The sequence below is a fragment of the Anabrus simplex genome, chromosome 1 (assembly GCF_040414725.1).
Source record: "Anabrus simplex isolate iqAnaSimp1 chromosome 1, ASM4041472v1, whole genome shotgun sequence".
In the NCBI taxonomy this organism is placed as follows: domain Eukaryota; kingdom Metazoa; phylum Arthropoda; class Insecta; order Orthoptera; family Tettigoniidae; genus Anabrus; species Anabrus simplex.
Genome location: NC_090265.1, coordinates 1,135,516,889 through 1,135,542,862, shown reverse-complemented (window position 1 = coordinate 1,135,542,862; position 25,974 = coordinate 1,135,516,889). Strand labels below are relative to the sequence as shown.

Below are 25,974 nucleotides of genomic sequence, written 5' to 3'. Positions count from 1 at the left end.
TTTTTATGAAACCTACTCATTCACCTATAACTATTAAAGATTCGTCCTTACATCCTAAGACCCAAAAACTAGCTGCCTATCATAGTCTAATATATAGGGCACTAAAAATTCCTCTTTCGCCAAAAAGTTTGGAAACAGAACTAAATTACATAAGACAGTTAGCTCGGTTCAATGGCTTTAAAGTAAATGTAATCAATCGGTTAATTAATAAGAACAAAATTAGGCTATCGTCCAACCTAGTCCCAGAGAAATCAAAGACAAACAACTACACCACACTTACGTATAATAGCCCGGCTATCCATCATATCACTAATATTAAAAAAAAAACACAACGTCAACATAGCCTTCAAGACAATAAATAATAATCAGAACATATTCCCCAACCACAATAGAGTCAATAATAACAACAACATTTAGTCAGGATCTGGTGTTTATAGGTTAAAATGTGCCCAATGTGAGTTCATATATTTTGGACAAACCGGGAGGAGCTTTTACACGAGGTATCTGGAACATTACAATGCTTCCAAACATAATAATTATTCAGCCATGAGCCAGCATATGACAGAAACAGGCCATAAATTCACCTCAATAGAAAATGATTTGACGGTCATTAAAAGCCTAGGCAAGGGGAAATTATTGAACGAAACGGAAAACTTGTACATTTATTTGGATCAAACTTATAACAAAAATAATAATCTTAACGATGTCATCGATAACAAAAATCCGTTATATGAAACAACTCCGAGGTTAATCCAGGCCGTAAATCAGAATAAAGTTCCCAGTATGTTTAAATCACAGAACGCATGCGCTCCAATAGCCACGCCTAATGCTAGGCCCGCCCAATCCAATTCAAGTAACGCCTCTCAAACAACAATACGGACGCACGATTTGAAACTCACGCCCCCTTCCCCACAGTGCTCCACCTGTCCGCTACAGCATCAATACTACACTAGGAGTAGCAAGCTTAGCTGTTCAGACACAACCGGAACAATTGGTCCCAGCTAACGTCGACAAGACATGTAAGTTCATACGATAAACACTCACTCTGCAATTATTACCATATTGGGTTCCACGTTCATCATTCTAATTCCCCGTTTTTTCTTTTATCCAGTTACAGACAACTCATATTCCTCCCAGATAGAATATGCACCAATGGGAAGTTAATCAACAAGAATGACGGAATTTTCCAAAATATTTTTATCCGATAAGCAATGAATGATATCAACAATATGTCTCCAACTTACACGCTTCAACCTTAAAGCATAACCATAGTTCTTTCTAAGAAGGAATATTCAAACTGATTCAAACCCTAACATTAACGACTTTAACCAAGATTCTGGTTTTGTAAAAATTCTGACGACTCGAGCGACAATAACAGTTGAAGAAACCCCAACTCACGCACTGATAAATTCTAACCAATACAATTTGAGAAACCCCAATTCACGGTGTGATCAATCCAATCCACAATTGGAAGTCTAGTCAATATAAAATAAGTTAATTCATTGTTCATAAATTCTGGTAAGGTTAATGCACATATTGTACATACTGTACATATTGTAAACTATGTAAATAGCATAAGACAATTGTATTTAGTATTAAGTTAGTTCACTATAAGTTCCAATGTTTATAGTTTTAATTCTTGACCTTAAGATTAATATAGGCTGAAGATGCCCATAACTAGGGCGAAACATGTCCCTAACTGGTGTTTTTAATTCATGTAGAATTTAATCACTAAAAATGTATATTTGTATTGAATTGTGGACACAATAATTTTAATCTTGAAATAGTTTACTTACTGTATCTTCAATACGGAACAAAATGAGATTAGTTACTTGTAATAGGAATTGTGCCGGCTGCCGAAGCACCCATCGGGGGCAATGATCGATGAATGACAAATGAAATGAAATATTGGACGGTGTTGCTGGAATGAATGATGACAGGGAAAAGCAGAGTATCCGGAGCAAAACCTGTCCCGCCTCCGTTTTGTCCATCACGAATGTCACATGGAGTGACCGGGATTTGAACCACGGAACCCAGCTGTGAGAACCGGTGCACTGCTGCCTGAGCAGTGGAGGCTCCTTATAAGTACATTATGAACAGCAAAATCAATTGGTCTCACCTCCTTTTACACCCCACCGCCGTTAAGTTTATTTACCCCCCCCCCCAAAAAAAAATTAACAGAAGGCGTGTTTCCTTATGTTTAAAGGAGATTCCAAACACCAATGTTCACGTCTATTACCTTCAGTTTTGAGATATAATTATCCCCATTAAAAAATTCACTTTTTTTCACTTCCTTTCACACTCCTCCCCACCCCCTAAGTGAATATTCCAGCAAAAAATACTTGCTTCTTTAATAGTAAAGTATCTTCCAAATACCAATTATCACGACTCTAACTTCTTCAGTTTTTGATTTATGTGTCCTCATGAAAGGAATTCAATTCCTTTTCACTCCCTCCCCCCAAGATGATTTCCTCCCCAAAACGTGTTTTTCTTTGTTTTTAAAGGAGATCCAAATACCAATTTTCACGTCTATAACAACTTTAGTTTTTATAGATGTATTCTCATACAGTTAAGTAAATATATTTTCAATTCTATCACCCCCCACCCTCATTGGATTTTCCGAGAATACATGTTTCTTTACTTTTAAAGCAGATCCCATATATCAAATTTCACGTCTGTAACATCTCATTTTTGAGATATCAGTAGGCTTATTAAAAGAATTCAACACCATTTTCAGTCACTTTTATCCCTCCCTCCACCCAAGTGGTATTTCCGAAAATTTAAAATACACGTTTCTTTATTATTAATAGAGATAAAAATACCATTTTTCACTTCTGTAACATGTTAAGTTTTTAGACATATACTGTAGAAATTCTCATTTTAAAATTTCACCCCTTTTTAGTTCCCCTTAAGTGGAGTTTCCAAAAACAAATCACCTATGTTTCTTTACATTTACAGGAGATTCCAAATACCCACTTTTTATGACTGTAAGATTTTACATTTCTCAGATATTCTGTAAATATAGTCTTTCAAAAAATTCACCCTAATTTGTCACTCCTGTTTGACCTCCATTAATTGGATTTTCCAAAAACAAAAAAATACGTGTTTCTTTATTGTTAAAGGAGATCCCATATACAAATTTTCAGTTCTGAAATATCTTCAGTTTCTGAAATATATGTATCCACATTAAAGTAATTCAACCCATTATTCACCCTTTTACGCCCCTCCTATTGGGATTTACAGAAAACAAAAAAATACGTGTTCCTTTAGTTTTAAAGGAGATTCTAAATACCAATTTTTACATCTGTAAACTTTTAAAGTTTTAAGATGTAGACACACTCATTTTAAAAATTCACCCCCCTTTTCAGCCCCCATTATTTGGATTTTCCAAAAACGAAAAAATACCTGTTTCTTTATTTTTAAAGTAAATCCTAATACCGATTTTTAGATCTGTAATATCTTCAGGTTCTGAAATATAAGTAGCCTCATTAAAGGCATTCAACCCCTTTTTCACCCTTTTCCACCCTTCCTATTGGGTTTTTCTGAAACCAAAAGGGTACGTGTTTCTTTAATTTTAAAGGAGATTCTAAATACCAATTGTTACATCTATAAACTTTAAAAGTTTTGAAATATAGATACAATCATTTTAAAAATTCACCCCCTTTTCACACCCATTAATTGGATTTTCCAAAAATGAAAAAATAGCTGTTTCTTTATTTTTAAAGGAGATCCCACGCCTGGGTGACTGCCCTAAATGCAGATCAGTATTGATTGATTGAAGTAAGGAGAAATTGAAGGAACTTACTAGAACATTGAATCTAGCAAAGAAGGCAGCTAAGGATAACATGATGGCAAGCATAATTGGCAGTCATACAAATTTTAGTGAAAAATGGAAGGGTATGTATAGGTATTTTAAGGCAGAAACAGCTTCCAAGAAGGACATTCCAGGAATAATTAATGAACAAGGGGAGTGTGTATGTGAGGATCTTCAAAAGGCAGAAGTATTCAGTCAGCAGTATGTAAAGATGTGTTGGTTACAGGGATAATGTCCAGATAGAGGAGGAGACTAAGACCAAAGAAGTATTAAAATTTACATCTGATAACAATGACATTTACAATAAGATACAAAAGTTGAAAACTAGAAAAGCGGCTGGAATTGATAAGATTTCTGGGGATATACTAAAGACAATGGGTTGGGATATAGTACCATATCTGAAGTACTTATTTGATTATTGTTTGGTCGGAGGAGCTATACCAGATAAATGGAGAGTTGCTATAGTAGCGCCTGTGTATAAAGGAAAGGGTGATAGACATAAAGCTGAAAATTACAGGCCAGTTAGTTTGACGTGCATTGTATGTAAGCTTTGGGAAGGCATTCTTTCTGATTATATTAGACAAGTTTGTGAAATTAATAACTGGTTCGATAGAAGGCAGTTCGGTTTTAGGAAAGGTTATTCCACTGAAGCTCAACTTGTAGGATTCCCGCAAGATATAGCAGATATCTTGGATTCTGGAGGTCAAATGGACTGTATTGCGATTGACCTGTCTAAAGCATTTGATAGGGTGGATCATGGGAGGCTACTGGCAAAAATAAGTGCAATTGGACTAGACAAAAGAGTGACTGAATGGGTTGCTATATTTCTAGAAAATAGATCTCAGAGAATTAGAGTAGGTGAAGCTTTATCTGACCCTGTAATAATTAAGAGGGGAATTCCTCAAGGCAGTATTAACGGACCTTTATGTTTTCTTATATATATAAATGATATGAGTAAAGGAGTGGAATCGGAGGTAAGGCTTTTTGCGGATGATGTTATTCTCTATAGAGTAATAAATAAGTTACAAGATTGAGAGCAACTGCAGCGTGACCTGGAAAATGTTGTGAGATGGACAGCAGGCAATGGTAGTTGATAAACAGGGTTAAAAGTCAGGTTGTGAGTTTCACAAGTAGGAAAAGTCCTCTCAGTTTTAATTACTGCGTTGATGGGGTGAAAGTTCCTTTTGGGGATCATTGTAAGTATCTAGGGGTTAATATAAGGAAAGAACTTCATTGGGGTAATCACATAAATGGGATTGTAAATAAAGGGTACAGATCTCTGCACATGGTTATGAGGGTGTTTAGGGTTTGTAGTAAGGATGTAAAGGAGAGGGCATATAAGTCTCTGGTAAGACCCCAACTAGAATATGGTTCCAGTGTATGGGACCCTCACCAGGATTACCTGATTCAAGAACTGGAAGAAATCCAAAGAAAAGCAGCTTAATTTGTTCTGGGTGATTTCCAACAAAAGAGTGGCGTTACAAAAATGTTGCAAAGTTTGGGTTGGGAGGAATTGAGAGAAAGAAGAAGAACTGCTCGACTAAGTGGTATGTGATATAGATGTTGATTCCCATAGGGAATCTGAAATATTTGTCCTGAATGAGCAAATTTATAATACCAATATAAATGGTCCGTTATTGGACATTATAAATTTTCCAGCTAGCTCATTCTTGGTTGCCAGCGTTTCGCCCTCGTGTGCTAGGGTGGGCTCATCAGTTGGTACCTAGCACACCTACCAATACGCTGGCTAGTGCATACCGTGGAGGCCACTGCGTAGGCTAACTGGAGCCACCGGCAGTGCCAATGCACTAAGAGACTTTGTCTCGTCACTAAAAATTGATGCCTGCTTGGCCATCAGATGATATAGATGTTGATTCCCATAGGGAATCTGAAATATTTGTCCTGAATGAGCAAATTTATAATACCAATATAAATGGTCCGTTATTGGACATTATAAATTTTCCAGCTAGCTCATTCTTGGTTGCCAGCGTTTCGCCCTCGTGTGCTAGTTTGGGCTCATCAGTTGGTACCTAGCACACCTACCAATACGCTGGCTAGTGCATACCGTGGAGGCCACTGCGTAGGCTAACTGGAGCCACCGGCAGTGCCAATGCACTCAGAGACTTTGTCTCATCACTAAAAATTGATGCCTGCTTGGCCATCAGATGATATAGATGTTGATTCCCATAGGGAATCTGAAATATTTGTCCTGAATGAGCAAATTTATAATACCAATATAAATGGTCCGTTATTGGACATTATAAATTTTCCAGCTAGCTCATTCTTGGTTGCCAGCGTTTCGCCCTCGTGTGCTAGGGTGGGCTCATCAGTTGGTACCTAGCACACCTACCAATACGCTGGCTAGTGCATACCGTGGAGGCCACTGCGTAGGCTAACTGGAGCCACCGGCAGTGCCAATGCACTAAGAGACTTTGTCTCGTCACTAAAAATTGATGCCTGCTTGGCCATCAGATGATATAGATGTTGATTCCCATAGGGAATCTGAAATATTTGTCCTGAATGAGCAAATTTATAATACCAATATAAATGGTCCGTTATTGGACATTATAAATTTTCCAGCTAGCTCATTCTTGGTTGCCAGCGTTTCGCCCTCGTGTGCTAGTTTGGGCTCATCAGTTGGTACCTAGCACACCTACCAATACGCTGGCTAGTGCATACCGTGGAGGCCACTGCGTAGGCTAACTGGAGCCACCGGCAGTGCCAATGCACTAAGAGACTTTGTCTCATCACTAAAAATTGATGCCTGCTTGGCCATCAGATGATATAGATGTTGATTCCCATAGGGAATCTGAAATATTTGTCCTGAATGAGCAAATTTATAATACCAATATAAATGGTCCGTTATTGGACATTATAAATTTTCCAGCTAGCTCATTCTTGGTTGCCAGCGTTTCACCCTCGTGTGCTAGGGTGGGCTCATCAGTTGGTACCTAGCACACCTACCAATACGCTGGCTAGTGCATACCATGGAGGCCACTGCGTAGGCTAACTGGAGCCACCGGCAGTGCCAGTGCACTAAGAGACTTTGTCTCATCACTAAAAATTGATGCCTGCTTGGCCATCAGATGATATAGATGTTGATTCCCATAGGGAATCTGAAATATTTGTCCTGAATGAGCAAATTTATAATACCAATATAAATGGTCCGTTATTGGACATTATAAATTTTCCAGCTAGCTCATTCTTGGTTGCCAGCGTTTCGCCCTCGTGTGCTAGGGTAGATCCCAAATATCAATTTTCAGGTCTGTAATACCTTCAGGCTCTGAAATATAAGTAGCCTCATTAAAGGCATTCAACCCTCTTTAAACCCTTTTCCACCCTTCACATTGGGATTTTCCAAAAACAAAAAAATACATGTTTCTTTATTTTTAAAGGAGATTCTAAATACCAATTTTTACATCTATAAACTTTAAAAGTTTTGAGATATAGATACACTCATTTTAAAAATTCACTCCCTTTTCACCCCCCATTAATTAGATTTCCCAAAAAAAATATTAAAAAAAGGGTTTCTTTATTTTTAAAGGAGTTCCCAAACACCAATTTTCAGGTTTGTAATACTTCAGGTTCTGAAATATAAGTAGCCTCATTAAAGGCATTCAACCCATTTTTCACCCCTTTTCACTCCTCCTATTTGGATTTTCCGAAAACAAAAAAATACGTGTTTCTTTATTTTAATGAAGATTCTAAATACCGATTTTTCATCTGTAAACTTTTAAAGTTTTGAGATATAGATACACTCATTTTAAAATTTCACCCCCCCTTAGCGATGGAATATCCAAAAATCCTCTCTTAGCGAGCACCTACATCTTAATATGAATATACCCCCAAAATTTCATTTCTTTATGTCCAGTAGTTTTGGCTCGGCGATGATTAATCAGTCAGTCAGTCAGGACAAGTTATTTTATATATATGTAGATATTCTGCTTGTCTACTAATAAAAAAATTTTGAAAAATAATTTTCCTTTGTCACTGTTCTGTATTTTACAAGGATTTTCTCTTCATTTGCTCCTTTCAAGGTAAATGTTGTTTGTTTTAATTTTATAAAAACCAGTCGAGTTGGCCATGTGGTTAGGAGCATGCAGCTGTGAGCTCGCATCCGGGAGATAGTGGGTTCAAACCCCACTGTTGGCAGCCCTGAAGATGGTTTTCCGTGGTTTCCCATTTTCACACCAGGCAAATGCTGGAACTGTACCTTAATTAAGGTCACGTCCGCTTCCTTCCCATTCCTAGGCCTTTCCTGTCCCATCATCGCCATAAGACCTATCTGTGTCGGTGCGACGTAAAGCTACTAGCAAAAAAGAAAAAAAGAAAATTTATAAAAGTGCTTCTTGAATTCAATTAATTCAAGATCCCTGAAGCTGATTGCTGTCTTACTATTATTAAAAGAGCTTTCCTGAAATCTGAAATGAAATGAATGGGGGATTGCTTTTAAAAGCGTGTTTTAACTTTGCACAAGGAAACCTAGTTTATAAAAGAGTAGTTTCATACCTTGTTGTTGACAAAATCTACTGTGTCTTTGGAGGAGTGATGGCTGATTCGGTATTCCGTCTTGTGAAGTAATGATGTGTGTGTTCCAAAGCTTGCTTGCTTCACCTTCGGGGGAAGCAAGGCTGTGGAGTGCGGAGGAGGCGTGTCGCTTACGGTCACGGTTTCGGCTTTAGAAGAAGGGGTAGGGGGAATAGATATACGGAGGACGGAATTACGTTCATTTTCTTTCTTTTAATTATAAGACGGAAGGCTGCATCAGCCGTTGCTCCTCCAAGGACACATTACATTTTGTCAAAAACAAGGTATGAAACCATTCTTTTATATACTAGGTTTCCTTGTGCAGAGTTAAAACATGCTTTTAAAATCAATACCCCATTTCATTTCATTTCATTTCATTTCAGATTTTGGGGAAGCTCTTTTAATAATAGGTTGACAGCAATCAGCTTCAGGGATCCTGAATTAATTGAATTCAAGAGACACTTTTATAAAATGAAAACAATCAACATTCACCTTGGAAAGAGCAAATGAAGAGAACATCCTTGTAAAATATAGAACAGTGATAAAGGAAATTTTTTTCAAAAACTTTTTATTAGTAGACAAGCAGAATATTATATATCGTAGTGTAAAAAGTGCTGGAAACAAAAACATTTTTTGTAACATCTGTTCAGATGAACAGACATAGTTTTAAAATAGGTTAAAATAAGTAAATCCATTTTCCCTCCCATTTCACCACCCCATTCAACCATCCACATTGATTTTAATTTATTTCAATTTTTAAATTCACATAGATTTTAAGTAAAACATGGTATGGTACTTATTAAGATGTTCTTAAGAAGATAAATATTTTGTGTTTTCACCTAAGTATTGTAATACAGCTGAAGATGTTCCAAATGGAATTAAACATGTACTGTATATGATTAATTGATTTGCATAATACAAATATAATTATCAAAAAGGTGGAAATTTACTGTTATTGATTCATTGTAAATAGGATTTGATACGTGAAATGAAGCTGATTTCTTGCTATCGAGTGATCGAGTCGAAACTCAAAGGTCCTAGTTTCAAGATTCACACCAACTCTGCGCACTTAAAGATGTGGATGCCAGTCGACTTCTGACAGACTTTAATTTTGTCTTCATTAGTAAGGAATTTCACGACTTTTTCCGTATCCGTAATTAGAATATCACAATTATTACAAGATATTAACATTTTTCCGTATTGACGGTTTTCACTTTACAAAGGAAAGGATTTATTGCGTCTTCCTATTCAATACATATATGCCCATCTTTAAATCCTTTCCTTTGTAAAGTAGGCTATCACAAGACAAATATGCACCACCCTGGTCAACTTCACACGATTATGTTCCAGATGTAGGCTATCATGCGACAAATATTTGCTACCCTTCACTATACATCTAAACACGAAATACATTTCTAACTTCTGAATGGAATGAGAAATACAAGCACAAACAGGCTCATTGTGTTATTCCGCAGTCTGACTGGTAACCAGTAAGCAAAACTGATCATTTCTGAGGCTGACGGCTTGCTCCCCAAAGGTGTAACTTTCCTGTGAAGTTCAAGAATTTCTATACCTTTTCCCATAATCACGCAACTGCTGCACATGCTCTTACCTGAGTTGGAAATCACGTTCTTTCCACAAGGGATGACAACATTTTCAGGGCTAGGAAAAATATGATCATACTAAGCGGTTAAAGCAAAAATTCGTGATGTGATAAATGAGGTATTTTTGTATAGATTTAATGCTGTGAGAATTGGGACTTTGAATTTATGACATGCTAAGCGGGAAAACGTATTAATGAGTTCACTAACGAGGTTTCAGTGTGCAGTAATTGCTGAAGGCACATGCATAAGGAAATGTGATTTGCTAGAAGATGGATCATTATCTTGTGCATACATCTTCATTGTACACCGTTACGCCTTTTAGCATTCAGTCTGCAAGCCTTTGCTAATTAACTAATTGCTTCCATAATCCTCTATTTGTAACCAGCTCTGTAGCTTCTTTTAGTTGCACATTTCTTAAAACTTTGTCTCCCTCCACATCTCTTGGTTGGTTAAGAAATTGTTTTCAATGTTATTTAGGAATAAGTTTGCTATTATTCCTGATAATGGTGAGCCCATGGTTAACCATTCCTTTTGACAGATTATTTTTGTCGGTGATTGCAAAACTGCTTCACTTTAACGTTGTTCTTATAAGGTTAAACACAATTTTCCATAAAAGTCGGAAAAGATGCCAAACTCACACAAAAACACATATTGTACATTAAAATCTGTATAAAACAGCAATCGATTTGTTTAAAAAGTTTTGCAAATGTTTTCCAAGAATCGGCTTACTCTTTACCATGTATTTTCTAATTCCAGTAGTCTGAACACACATATTCAGTTTCATTCTTATAAATTGTAATAGCATCACTCCAGAGGCTTGTGGCAAACATTTCCATTTTCTTACTTCAAACGGCATCTCCTAACTTAGGTTTACTGTGCATGTATTATGAAAACATATTTAAAGCTCCCTGTAGAGTAATAACCTTTTCACTATAAATTTACATGGTAACAGTCTTTCTCAAACTTAACCAGACGTGAAAGTACATAACCTAACCTCTGAAATTAGTTATGTACACCGCTATATCTTGAGAAGGAGTATCACATTCTTATTTTATTTAAGTACATAGTATTTGCTGGCGGGACCTAGTGTTTACAGTGCACTATGTCTTCTGGTATAGGCTAGAGCAATTTTGTTACTTTCGTTGACCTGTCTCAGTCTTATCCTTGGCTTTGACAATGTGAAAGTGACTGAGGTATGAGCGATGCTAGTAATGCCATTCCTTATGTAGCCAGTCCCTGCTGTGAATGGTGTGAAAATGTTGCTCATAGGTTCAATTGATGCATGCATTTCAGTGGGCTTGGCAGACTGATATGTAATAGCAACTTCTGGCTCGGTGAGGAAAGCAATGGGAAACTACTCATTCTTCATTTCCCTAGTACGCCTCTTCAGTGATGCCTAGGCCATCTATGACAGCTGATGGCAGAGCTGTTGAGGATCCACTCAGCCTTAGGGCTGAGGACTGAACATACATACAGTATAAAAATTAAGCAATCGTTTACTTCAGCCTTTATTTCTAAGGAGTTAACAACTGCTGTCATTCCACTTACTGCAAAATCATGTTCTCTCAATGTTTGTTTACACCAATCGGAGTTGTGGGGAGAGCTCACTCAAGACTGATTCGTTTGTGCATGTAACAAGAAATCGATACGGAAGATGATCGATCGCATTGAATATAAACGTTGGAGTAGTGTGTGAATATTGATAATGGAAAAACTAACATGCTTGAATTTGCCCTTAATAACGGATGAATCAGTAAAGGAATTCGCACCATAACCGAAGGATATTGCACAGATTGATATACAAATTTTGAAGGGCCTAATAACGTTGTCATTTTAACGGGAGTTCTCTTCTACTGTACTACAACGGCCGCGGTCTGATGTGTATCCGAGTCTTATACCTCACTTTAGCCCTAAGTGCCTGCACTCTAAATTCGTCTTCTGCCTCAAATCATTGTTAGCAAGCTTATGACGTCTTTTTCGTAGGTTCTTAACATCCCATAACTAAAATTAATAGAAATAAATACTTGAGAATTTTAACATTTTCTTATGCTAAATGCAGGTTTTGCCCAAATGTGAATTACGTTAAATCGAATATAAAATTGCATTGCTCTTATGGAATAATTTACGGGACTTGAAATTTCTTCCGTTTAATGCGGGCTTACGCTAAATCGAGGTCATGCAAATGTGCGGTTATATTGTAAAAGGCTTTAGAATCATTCCACAAAAAATGAACTCTTCTATCAGAGGGGATTGGAGGTGCTGTCTGTTGTTCCTGTTTGTTTCTTGGAATTACTGTTTCCTGGTGAAATATGTTAAAAATCTGGGTATCATTTAATAGTGAAAAATAGTCTATTCCTTGTCAAAATGCGAGGGTAAAATTGGCCCGTGATTTATATTATACATGATGTTAGGAGTATGAGTGCAGATATATCCTGTAGCAATCGAGGATTTTCTAACCAATATATATCAGCCTTTCAGTAATCCTTGGAAGTTACTTTTGTGAGCAAAGGGATACTATGATTTTAGAGTAGTTAATACGCCTTGTTGTGAGTGGATAGCTTTGTTTTGATAACAGCCATCTTCCACACCATTCTTGCCCAACTGATTTTGTTTACGTGATAACAGTTGTATGCTGGTACTACTGGGTCATGACATGTTACTTAGCATTCTTCCTAAACTGTATTTGTATATGTATATGGACAGTCTGACCATGATAACATCTGCAGGCTGGTGCTACTGGCATTTTTAAATTTTTTTTTTTTTTTTTTTCTGGGCAGCTTGTCCACAATAAATTGTCAGTATTTTGTTTCCGTTTTAGGGTCTGCCTATACCCTTGGTCATCGATCTCAGGTAATGAAGATGTATCGAATAGCCGGAGTTAATGTGTGTTTTGTTGCTCTTAGGCCCTTTAGGGGATTGGGATATCTGTGATCATCAGCACCATGCTCTAATGAGTGTGGAAATGGCCTGACCATCTGTGTTGGTGCAGGGTCTGTACGATTGTGAAGTATTATAATTATTCGAGCGTAAGCTTGGGATAGGCCCTTCAGGACACGAAATATGCTACTATCCCTGTTTTGCGTTGGATAAAGGGAGAAGAAACAAGGCAAAATCGTGTTGACGTGTATGTAAAGAATGTTCCTTATGTCAGCGAAAGAATGCATTGGATAGGATGTCCAAATGAGTTGTATTGAAAGTGAATTATCAAAGCACATCAAACATTTTGTTTCAAACGGATAATATACATGTTACAAAACGAAATAAATTAAACGTATCTGCAGTTCGTCCTTCCAGACAAAAAGAACATGTATGATGGTAAAGTAAAACATTATATTTTATTGCTCTGTTCGCAGTGTTTATTAAACGTAAATAAAAGTTGACGGGTTGTGTGGCTCAGACTGTTAAAGCACTAATGCATGAGTGTGGTCCTTACTGGGCAGGCTCGATCCTGGCTCAGTCTGATGGTATTTGAAGGTGCTCAAATACGTCAGCTTCCTATTGGTAGATTTACTGGCATATTAAAGAATACTTGCAGGACAAGATTCTGCCACGAGAGTTAGGAAATTTGAGTATTTGCACAGTGTAAGGTGGGTGGCCAGCGAGGTTGTGTATCAGCTCTAGTGATTGATGGGAAATGTGTCATTATGCTCTTGGAAAATACTATTGCAAGTACAAATAAAGCAGCTCCAGTGGCAAGAAATCTAGTGAGAAAACTCACTGCTTTAAAATTTATTCACATGCTGCACTTTTTTTTGGTAGATTTTTAGGAAATCACGAAGAATTTCTCTCTCCTATTTAATAGGGAGCAGCTGTTTGTCACCATTACTGAACTACGTGCAAAAAGTACAGTAGCATCCCTTGAATTACTCCAAATTACTCCTGGCCCAAATGAAGATAAATTTGTGAAAAACACCTCCGTTAGTGGCATTTTCCAAGAGATACAGCTGAAATGATTTCGCTCAGTTGCTAGTTTGTGCCGTCGATTTGCAGAAGGAAAAACTGATAGTGATTAGTCATAGTAACAGATACTTCAAGAAAAGGTTTTTTGGTTCAGGGAATTGTAGAGAAGTGCATGATCATATTTGAACCTTTGCCTGGCCAACTGTGACTGATCTGGAAAATCATGGTGTTGGTGAGATCTCAATATTGGCAGAATATTTTAGGAAACAACTTTGGAAATGATATTTTAGAACCAAAGAAAGATTGAGAAGGACCATGAAGTAAATTAATTGGTTGAGACAGTAAGAGCTACTAATACAGTAGAGTCTCGATTATCCAACCTAAACGGGATCTGGAGTACGTCGGATCACCGAAAATGTCGGATAATACAGAATAACTTTGAGAATGAAGTGAAACAAACAGAAAGGCTATAATCTAGTACTAAAACAATGACATGTTTTATGGTAATCTATTTATTGATTTATCAATTCAATTGTACAGTACATGCAGTATTGAATGAAAACATTCCAAATGTCTTACAAAAAGAAACTTGTCAACAATGTCTGCTTGCCTGCTGATCCACGTTTACTTGCTGTGAGATCCCACCATCGACGAAAAATCAACACCTCCGTTGCGCTTGCTTCCGTCTGTTGCTCAGCGTAGGTTAAGGCCATTTCCAATGCACTTCATCCTTCACTCTGCATCATTTTCTCCTTTTGTTCTGCAATGCCTCATTCTTCTTCTTCATCATCCTCATTTTCATTAGCATTCACAAAATCAATAATATCAGGGTCAGTTAATTCAAACAGCTGATCTTGTGCACACCACTTATTCACATGTTCAGTTGTAGCATCCTCACAGCCAGCAATGCAATTCAGTAAGGGCACAATATTTTTCATGTCTTCTTGTACCATCTCCTCTCGATGTTCAACCTCACTCAACAATTTGTTCTAAGACTTTGCTAATGTTGTTGTTTCATCTTCTTCCCAATACTGCGCTATCCAGTCGATTCGTTTCAACTTTTGTATCATGTTGCCATTTTCCATTTCATGTATCAGGGATGAAAGGAGTTCCCGGCGATATTTCCTCTTCAATGTTCCCAGCACACCTTGGTCCATTGGCTGGCATAAAGACGTCACGTTAGGAGGGAGGAACATGACTTTGATGTCCCCACTTCTAAGTTGCTCTTCATTTGGGTGTGATGGAGTGTTGTCTTGTAGAAGAAGAGCTTTTCTAGGGAGATTGTTCGAAGCTCGATATTTTTATACATCTGGGAAAAACTGTGTAAAAATCCAGTCTTTAAAGATATCAGCAGGCATCCAGGCAGCCTTCTGATTCGTGTAATGGACTGGAAGAACATTAACAGAAATGTTTTTATAGGCCTTATGCTTCTTTGCTTTACTGATCATAAGCAATTATGCTTTTACATTCCCAGTAACATTACTACAGGCAAGAACAGTAACTACTGTATTTCTTTACTACCCTTGTAGCCAGGTGCAGACATCTCAGCTTCGGCTGCGAGCGTTTTTGATGGCAGCACCTTGAAATTTAGCCCAGTCTCATGACAATAAAAAATCTGATCACCGGTTAATCCTTCAGCAAGAATTATTTCCTGAAATTCCTTTTTAAATTTCATAACCTCATCGGATTTTGCTGACAGTTTTTCTCCACAGATATTAAGCTACCTAATGCCGTACCGTTTTTTCCACCGATCATACCACCCAGCACTAGCAGTAAAATTGGGGTCCCCTTCACTAAACTCCTTCTGGAAATACACAGTCTTTTCATGCAGAATGGGGCCAGATATTGGCAGGAATTTTTCCCGATGTTGAGTGAAACAAAGAAATAGTGCTTCACCTACTTTTTTGCACTCACATTTTTTCATTGCTTTCTCTGCTCTGGTAGAGCACCACTTTTCAATTTCTTCCCTCTTTTTTTTTTCCAGTCTCCCACTGTAACACGTCCAGCACCATAATCTGAAGCCACTTTTTAAAGAGTTTACCCTTTGTCCAGTCTCTTTAAAGCACTAAAATTGTCTTCCATAGAAACAATCACTTTCTCCCATTTACTCGCCATACTCACAGAGGATATGAAAACTATAACATCCGCATCCAACCAATACTACAATGAACAATGACTGAAACCTCACTGCACCTGTCCTTGAGGGGGAAAAACGGTCCTACCACCAGCGGTCAGGCCAGTGCTTGTCCCACGGTCACACCTTCCACACCGGGTCTCCCTGAATTTAGTCTCCACCAAAGTCCAAATTAAGTCTACCAGTGTTGGAAACACGGAATGTTGGATAAGCGAAGGTCGGATGAGCGAGACTCTACTGTAATTTAATGCTTTTTGATGCATCAGATATAGATACTGTACAAACATTTTCATTATATGTTTTGTATTGTTAATGATAATCTAAGATTTGAATTGATATTTGTATTTTATAAGGTGATACATTTAATGTTTTCCATTTCATAGTCATCATTTTTATCATTAGCATTTTCTTATAAAAATGTTATATGATTCTAGCAGTCGTAGAAAGTATTATTTCTGCAGTGTACTAATCTTGTCCTCAATATGTGCGTTCTTACCAAGTTCTGTGGCGAATGAAGCAACAGCAAGGTACATACATAGGAAAATAATGTGAATAGATAATGAACTAAAAAACATTTCATCATTTTGTCAATGTATGTTGGAGGAAGATAAGCTCACTTCATTTGCAACACCTAAGACTTTGCAGCTTATTAACAAATACAGTTGGGGTGTATGTTGTGGGAGTGGGTTCGTGATGACAAAATGTAGTACTTGCTCCCCATTTTAATCCTAATGAGAGGGGTGTTTGATAATGATGACATAATTCTTTGTTCCATTTTTTAAACTACATCTGTGTTTGATATGTATGTTTATTACATAGCATTTTGTTGCTTCTTCCTCCCTTAGCCTCTTCCAACAAAGAAACATGGCAAAATCATTGTGATTGGTGCTGGCATTGCTGGTCTGGCTGCTGCTCAACAGTTACAACAATTTGGTATGGAAGTAGTGGTGTTGGAAGCTAGGGTAAGGTCATAGTTTAATTTTTATTCTTTTACTTAATTACCGTTATGTTATATATAGTGTTAAGAAGTCTTTGGAAGGTCTAATTGATATTCTGAGAAATTTTCTTGATCTTATATTAATATTTTGACCTTTGTTGTTGCTGTGGTTTTGTGATTGTGATTGTCAAGTTTTATAGAAGGCTTTATAATGTATTTTATTTCTTCTTCATACTTTCTCTCCCTATCATGGATGGTGGGTTTAGAATTAAGTAATGACTGTGTATTCCTCTTGTAATTGAGTTTTTCAAAAATGAAGGATTTCATTCTTGAAATATTAGGTATTCCTCTGTTTTTTCATTTATCTCTCCCTTAAGGATCGAGTTGGAGGTCGCATTGCCACCTTCCGTAAGTCATCTTATATCGCTGATTTGGGAGCCATGGTTGTCACTGGCCTGGGTGGCAATCCAGTCACTGTACTTTCAAAACAGATCAACATGGAGCTACACAAAATCAGACAGAAGTGCCCACTTTATGAGTCCAATGGAAATACAGTAAGTATGAAGTTTATCATCATCCAGGAAAATTCTTTCAAGAAACCCCATGATTTTGTAAGTTAAGGATATTTCTGAAAAAAAAATTGATCTTTCTTTTGCTGCCTTGTCTACTGTTTTCCACAATGTCACTTAATAGGTCTCTTCCATATAGTCACATTGTAACTTCCAACTTGTGCTGGTATAATTACATCATAAGTTGAGCTATCAACATGTCATACTCATCGTTATCACCCATTAATACCTGTTCTACCTGACTCTTCAAAATAAATACAAGAGAAAAGCTTGCCAAGTTATTAACACATTGGCTGCCGCATGATGTGCATCTGCATCATTGTATATGATTATGTTTGTTTGTCTGTACCGGTTGGCACAGTGATTGTGCTTTGTTTTTCTGTAACGACACTCGGATTGAGATTCGAGTTACGTGTTCGTGTTATTGGTTCATGACCTGTTGCTTTCAAAGTGGTGTAATAATGGATAAAAGTGGCAATGATAATTGTACTGGTCCTTCAGAAACCAAACAACCATGTCGTTTTGGTGAAAAACTACAACTAAGACGACATTTTTTATCTACTTAAATGATCAGTTATTGGACATTATAAATTTTCCAGCTAACTAATTTCTGTTGCCAGCGTTTTGCCCGAGTGTGCTAAGTTAGGCTCATCAGTTGGTACATAGCACACCCACCAAGATGCATGGGTACTGCATACCGTGGAGGCCACTGCGGAGGCTACTTGGAGCCACCGACAGTGCCAGTGCACTATGAGAACATTATATTATTTATATTGGTATTATAAATTTACACATTTGGGACAAATATATCAGCTTCCCTATGGGAATCAACATCTATATCACATTATCAGGTAGTTCTGACGAAGATTTTGCTAGTGGTAGTGACAGTGAGAATCAGTGATTCTGAAATTAGAAGTGTTAGTTATCCAGCATCCCTGGTTATTTCTCCAGCATCAGTTGTAAATACATCAAATTCAGGTATAGGTTGGAACCCCAACACTGAAACGATATAGCTTCACTGGTGTGGGGCTGGAATGAAATGTGTAGTTTGAGGGAGCAAACCAATTCATTTTTTTCGATCTTTTTGCATGTGATGAATTCTATAACATAAGAGTAACAGAGACAAATGGTATGCAGAGACAGTATCTTTTGAGTGTTGGGGAACAATCCAGAATAACTGACTGGAAAGACGTAACCATTAATGAAATGAAATCATTTTTAGGCCTTTTATTTCACTTCGACACTGTAGAAATGCCTCACTTTCAGGATTACTGGAAAACTGACCTCTTGTTTAAAATGGGGTGGTTTTCTTCTCACGTGAGTAGAAATAGTTTCCCTCTAATATTTCAATGCCTGCACTTTATGATGAACCTCAGGCCTGGGGATCCAGTACCCAGTGATCAACTAGTGAAGGTTACAATATAGTCACATAGTAATTTCCAACTTGCGCTGGTACAATTATGTCATAAGTTGAGCTACCAACACTTCGTACTCATCGTTATCACTCATTAATACTTGTTCTACCCAACTCTTCAAAATAAATCTTTCACTTGATGTTTTTGTGGAGAGGAAGATTAGTATTCCGAAAGTAGATAAAAGAAAAGAGGAACAAATATGGCATCAAGTTGTACATGTTGACTGAGCCGAATGGTATGATGCTGCGCGTTATAGTGTATGTAGGTCAAGCAGATGATGTGAATGTATTCAAGTTGATGGAGGGGAAACTAAATGTAGGCCACTTGCTCTTTGTGGGCATTTTCTACAAATGGACTTAGCCATACAGTTGCTGAATGCCTACACCTACAGTACTGGAACTCTTCAAAGCTATCGCAAAAATAATCCTAAAGAAGTGACGAAAGCAAAACTTCGAACAAGGGAACAGATGTCACAGTATGCTAATTGTATTATTGTGACTAAGTGGAAGGGTGAGAGAGATGTTCTCTTCATTTCTGCGGAATTTGAAGATGAAATGGTTGACACTGTGAACAAGAGAGTTCAAACAAAGAACCAAAAGCAATACTGCAATATAACCTCCTGATGTGTGGTGTTGATCATCAAGAACAAATGTTTACATATTATCCCTGTGAAAGGAAAACAATTTGCTGGTATTACAAAGTTTCAGTGCATATCTTCCAAATGATGCTGGTCACTGCACAATACTGCGTTATCTGGAGAGAAAATATATTTTTATGACTTTCGACTTTCTATTATTTGACATCTCCTTTCTTCGTCAACAATGCCAGCAATAAAACCTAAGTTGCCGAAGGTAACAAACCACTTTCCAGCAAAACTGAAAGTAAATGCAAAAGGCAGTTCAATGAGAAAGCAATGTAAACTGTGCTACAAAAAGCAGAAAAGAACTGATTCCCTTTATTACTGTCCTGAGTGCCCTCAAAATCCTGCATTTTGCTTACAGCCTCGCTTAGGATATACCAATAGTGCTATACACGATACAAAATGACTACAATAATATTCACTACTGCATCAAAAAAATAAGTTACTGTATTACGATTATTACAAAACAATGTAACATGAGTTGTTACATCATTGTCATTTTCATTACCCTTGTCCAGCTCCTGTCAGCTCCACCGTTGTCTCTCCTTCCACCACTCCTCTTCATTAATTGTATTCTAGTCCAGTCTTTTTCTTATACTGTTGTTGACAGAGTCCATCCATCTTGCTTGGGCCTCCCTCTTTCCTTTTGTCCTTGTTTTGGTATCCTTCTCTCCTTCATCCTCATAACATGTCAAAACCATCTCAATTTATTCTTCTCTGTCCTATCACTCAGTTTTTCTACCCCTATATCTTTTCTGACCTTAACATTTCTGACTTTGTCTCTCCTTGTCTTTCCTACCATACTATTCAGGAACTTCATCACACTGGCTTGAATTTTACTCTCATTTCATGCAGTCAAAGTCCAAGTCTCTGATGCATACATCATACCTGCCAACCCTTCCGATTTACCCGGAAACTTTCCGGTTTTTAACTCGTCTTCCGATTTTCCGATTTATTTTTAATTCTTCCTATTTTTGACCAATATAACCTCCAGTACCGGTACAGTCAATACTCTTCCCCTAGGATAAATTCTTATGTGCTTGTGTAATTTACCCAACTTAACTTTCAAGCATTTGTATTTGATGCTTTATTTTGCGAGTGCATCGTCCATCGCCTTCATGTATCGTGTTTCCTGCTCGCTACAGCAGCATGTGTGCTTTACGGCTGGGGATTTGGGATGGCAATTGTCCTACAAGCGAGAGAGGCTAGCGGAAGCTAGCGACTCAGTTAATCGGGACGAAAAAATGAGTTTAATATTGTGTGGTTCGCGCACTATTAACATTGTTTCTGTGCGTAATTTGGTTGGAATTCTATGCCTCGCGTTTTTTCCTAGCGGTTCTGTGATTTTCCCCTTGTCAAAGTCATATGTTAATAATGTATCAGACATACCGATCTGTTTTGTATGTGGTAGTTTCGCGTATTTCAGTGCATTTTTGTTTATTCTTACTTCATAATTTTAACGAGTTGAATGTATTTCAGGGAGTTGTGTCGATGACAGTTTGTGGTATTTTCTCTTCACGTTATGGCCAAAAAATGTAACAAACGTTATCTCAAAGTGTTCAGAGATACAAACTTAAATTTCCGTTCATTTTACAGTCTAATAAAGGAAACTATTATGCGAATCACCTCTGGAGATAGATTTTATTTCGAGTTATCGAAATTTCGAGATATAGAGAATAGGCCCTACCATTTTTTAGCATGTATAGCACATATTTGAATCATACGTATCTACGTGCTTTTACTGAATGCATTATGTTTAACGGTAGGTTACTTAAAAATATACAAAGAAATTTTACGGCATCACTTTAATTATAACTCTTATTATAAGTAACCTGTTAGAAGACAGGACACAGTACATACAGTAGTGAAACAAGAAACATAGCTCTGTTAACTTTTGGAAAAAAAATCCGTTAGTCTCCTCTGTTTGTTGCGGTTAACCTTTCCTCCCCTCACGTTGAAACTTCTTGTCAATACACGCAGCCGAGTTTCGTAAATGGAGCATGTCATCCGTGACTTCTGGGCTTGCTTTCGTACGTGACCGGTAATTGACACCTGAGAAACGGCGAGGCTTAGCCAATTTGCCAATCACTAGAAGTTCGAGTTTTTCGGTTGCCGTCATATTAGTTTCCAGCTTCACTGGAACCCTTTCTTTACTTGTTAACGGTTCCTCACAAACCGCGAATGTGGTATTGCACAGTTAATGTTGCACAAAATGCGAGTTAGAGTATTTTTTGCTTCAAGGAAGGAAATGTTTGCTTCGAGAAATCCGTATGACCGAATTTTGAGAATATATAAATACCCGTCAAGAATAGGACAAACGGCCGGAAAATATAAGTTAGTTCCGGATACTGAAAATTCGAGTAATGGAAGTTAGAGATATCAAGGTTCGACTGTATTATTCGTATGTACGTCATAAATGAGAGTGATTAGGTACTTTTTCTTGTAACCATTTAATGGTTTTTTTAGTTTACGATTTTAAATTTAATGGTTAATTCACATTGTAACTGTAAATATGTATGCTTTTTATCCTGTCCTTTTCACTTAGACCGTGGTGCAATTTGTGATGAAATCCAAAAATTAAAAAATCTTCCTATTTTTGATTTCTAAAAGTAGGCAGCTATAGTACATTAATATAGGGGTATAGTACATCTTGTACATCCTCTCTTTACATTTCATAGGAACTTCTCTATTTCATGCAAAGTTCTTTATATTCTGGTAGAACATATTTCCTGCTTGTACCTTTCTGCTGATCTCCTTATCCAACCTTGCATCTTGCATTATTTCACCTCTCAAATATTTGAAGCGTTCAACAACATCAAGGTTTTGTCTCCTGATACTAAGAATTCCTTCTCTTTCTCCTCTTGTCATCACTGTTTTACCTCTCTTCTCACTGATTTTCATACTGTACCATATTTCTCAATATAGTCATTTAAAGCCTCTAGTTGGATTTGCACTTCTGTATTGTTGACTCTCCAGACCACTATGTCATCTGCAAACAAAATTATTTTCGTATCCCTTTTATATCTTGCCTTCGTTTCCTTTAGAATTTCATCCATAACCATCATAAACATAAGTGGAGACAATACGCTTCCCTGTCTTAGTTCAGTTTGATTTCTAAACCAATCTGTTCTCCCCACTGGAGTCTGGGCACAACTGGAACAATTCTTATACATTGCTTTCACTAGTTTCCTTGATTGCCTTCAACATCCTTTTCTTTCCCGGTTTTACACATCTTTTCTCTATTAACACTATCATATGCCTTCTCCAGATCAAGAAATACCATCACCAGATCTTTTCCATATTCCCACTGTTTTTCCATCAGTAATCTCATAGTAAATATAGCGTCTATCATTGACCTGCCCTGTCAAAATCCATACTGCTCTCCTATAAATTTCTTTCCACCCTTCCTCTCATCCTCCTTTTTATTATTCTCTCTAATATTTTGGCTATTTGTGACAACAGTGTAATTCCTAGATAACTGTCACATACATTCCTGTCATAGCCATTGGTTATAAGTTAAAAGAATAGTTGACATTGAGAATCAGAAATGCAAAGAAGATCTTGCCAATAGAATAGGGCAAGACAAACACAAGAAATGCCTGTATAGCATTGTTAAAAACAAAAGAAATGATAATAGTGCTATCAACGCAGTAGAGCTTCCAAATGGAGAGGTAACTAGAAATGAAAATGAAATATTACAGGAGTTCAGTAGATATTTCAATCACTTACTGAACTGTAATACAACTGACGAGACACAAGAGGACCCTCTAAATCCTATAAAGTATAATGTAGAAAGTTTGACCTGGCTGGATGGACATGATCAAAACACTTGGACAATCTGGAATACAATGGTTGAACAGAGTACTAAATAAAATTTGTAAAGAAAATGAAATTCCCAGTGACTGGAGGCAAGGAGTGATTATTCCACTATTTAAGAAAGGTGACCGAAAGAAGTGTAACAACTATAGAGGCGTAACCCTTCTATCTCTTGGGTTTAAAATGTATGAGACCATCCTGGAGAGAAACATCAGAAAATTTGTTGAACCTAAGCTCGAGGAAGAACAACCTGGATGTAGAGTGAACAGATCAATGCTAGACCTCATTTTTTCGACAAGAATGCCCTTTGAAAAATACTGGGATAAGAATAGAATGGTTACAGTTGTATTCTTGGATATTGAGAAGGCATATGATCATGTACTATGTAAGCACATATGGGAATGTCTGAGACCTAAAGAAGTGCCAGATGAGATTATAGTTTGAGTAAAACAACTATATCGAGAGACAAAGAGCTGTGTGTAAATTCAAGAGCGGGAAGTCCAACAAGGAAGTTGTCTATTACCACTTCTCTTCATTACTATAATGGATGAGGTTATAAAAGCAGTGAAAATGAAGAATCAGACAACAAATGCACTTGTATTTGCTGATGATGTTATGCTACGGGGTGAGACAGAAGCAGAAGTTCAAACTAAACTAGATCTTTGGCAAGAAGAATTTGAAAGAATGGGAATAATTATCAGCCAAACTAAAACCGTCGGTTTAGTGATGAGTCGAAATCCTGAAGCAGTCCACCTGCAAGTGCAAAATGAAGAAGTAGACATCAATAACTTCAAATACTTAGGGAGCTTTGTTTCTTCTGACAGTACCATAAACCAAGAAATAGGCAATAGAATACAAGCTGCATCAGACTTCTACCACTCCGTTCGTCAATTACTTTGGCATGACTCATTTCCCCAAGCTTGCAAGCTCATGCTGTAAAAAACATATCTTGAACCAATTCCAGCATATGGACTGGGAACAGCAACGTTGACTGGATCTGCACAAAGTCGCCTACAGGCCATTAAAATTAAGTTCCTTCAGTCATGTCTCCAAAAGACAAGAAGAGACAAAATAAGGAATGAAAGTATTCGGCAACAACTTGGATTGGACAGGAGCCTGTTGGAAACCTTAGAATTAAGCAGATTACGATGGTATGGACATATGAGAAGGATGGCTCCAGTTAGGACTCCAAGAGCATACTATGAAAGGAATGTTGTTGGTAAGAGGCCCAGAGGGAGGCCTTAGACAGTTGGGAAAAGCAAATTTTCAAAGACCTTGCCAAACGTGATGTAAATTGGCAGCTAAAGGTAGAACATCAGTTGTGAATGGACAGGACAAACTGGAAGAGGCTTGTAAACACCCGCACCCGGCTTGCTGGAGTGGAAAGTCGATGAAGATGATGATGTTCCTCACCTTTCTTAAATACTAGTATTATTACACCTTTACACCAATCATCAGGTACTTGCTTTATCCTCCATATACACCTTAGCAGCCTGTATAACAAATGTAGACCAATAGGGTCTGTTACCTTAATCCTTTCGACACATAATTCATTTATCCCTGCTGCTTTTCTTGTTTTCAGTTGTTTAACATCCATTTCCACCTCTGCCATTGCAATATCATTCCATTTCTGGATCATCCTCATTTACCACCACACTCTCATAATTTCTCTGCATCATATCTCACATTCAGGAGTTTATCAAAATAGTCTTTCTGCCTATTCTTTATCTCCGCGGTCTGTTATTACATTTCCACTTTCTTCCTTCACTTGTGTGTAGATTTTTTCTTTTCTCTTAGTTTTTATCAATCCATACAACATCCCTTTTCCACCATTTAAATCCTTTTCCAACTCTTGTGAGAATCTCTCCCAACATTTTTTTTTTTTCCTTTTTCTCATTTACCACTTTTTTTTTTTACACTTAGGCCTACTTTTAATTCCCTATTACTTAATCTTTCTTCTTTCCTATTTCTATTCCATTCTTGCCATGTTTTCTTCTTTTGTTTAACAACCTCCTTCACCTTTTCATTCCACCAAGGTGTCTCATTTTCCTTCACTATCGCAAAAGTTCTGCCACAAATTTTCTCTGTACAGCTTACAAATGTGTTTTTAAATTTGGTCCATTCTTCTTCTACACTTTCTATTTCTGATATAGGGATGTGCTGTTTTAATTCCTCCTGAAATTTCTCCCGAGTTCTTTTATCTTTTAATTTCCATACTTTTATTTTCTTCTGTCTTATTTCTTTCACTCTCACAATTTTACCTATTTTCATTTTTGCTACCACTACTCTGTGGTCTCCATCAAATGCCTCACCTAGTAGTGCTGTTACATCCATTAACAGTTTATGATTTATTTTCTCAACCAAAAAAATAATCAGTAACTGTTTTTGTCCTTTCTCCCCAGCCATATGTAGCAATCTTTCTACTATTATTCCCACCTTCATAATAGTAATTGCTGGTTGCCCACTTATCACAGCTCCCCCAGCATAAGAACTGCACATCACTTTTAGCAGGGTATGTCCTAATCTTTTACGAGGCTGATGATAATTACCACCACTCATTTTAGGCTTTTGTTATGATGGGGCACCACTCCCAAAGGCATTTTAGCGCTACTGTCTGT

At 37.3% G+C, this 25,974-nt stretch overlaps 1 protein-coding gene across 2 annotated transcripts in view; it reads left to right on the top strand.

Annotated features, from left to right (window-relative positions):
* The window catches only part of LOC136858236 (lysine-specific histone demethylase 1A-like), a 440,612-nt gene that overhangs the window by 38,217 nt on the left and 376,421 nt on the right, over positions 1–25,974 (top strand). For both annotated transcript variants that reach the window (XM_068228515.1, XM_068228514.1), the window contains exons 5-6: positions 16,825–16,941; positions 17,294–17,470. In XM_068228515.1, the coding sequence (XP_068084616.1) occupies positions 16,825–16,941; positions 17,294–17,470 (294 nt within the window). The remainder of the gene's footprint in view (positions 1–16,824; positions 16,942–17,293; positions 17,471–25,974) is intronic.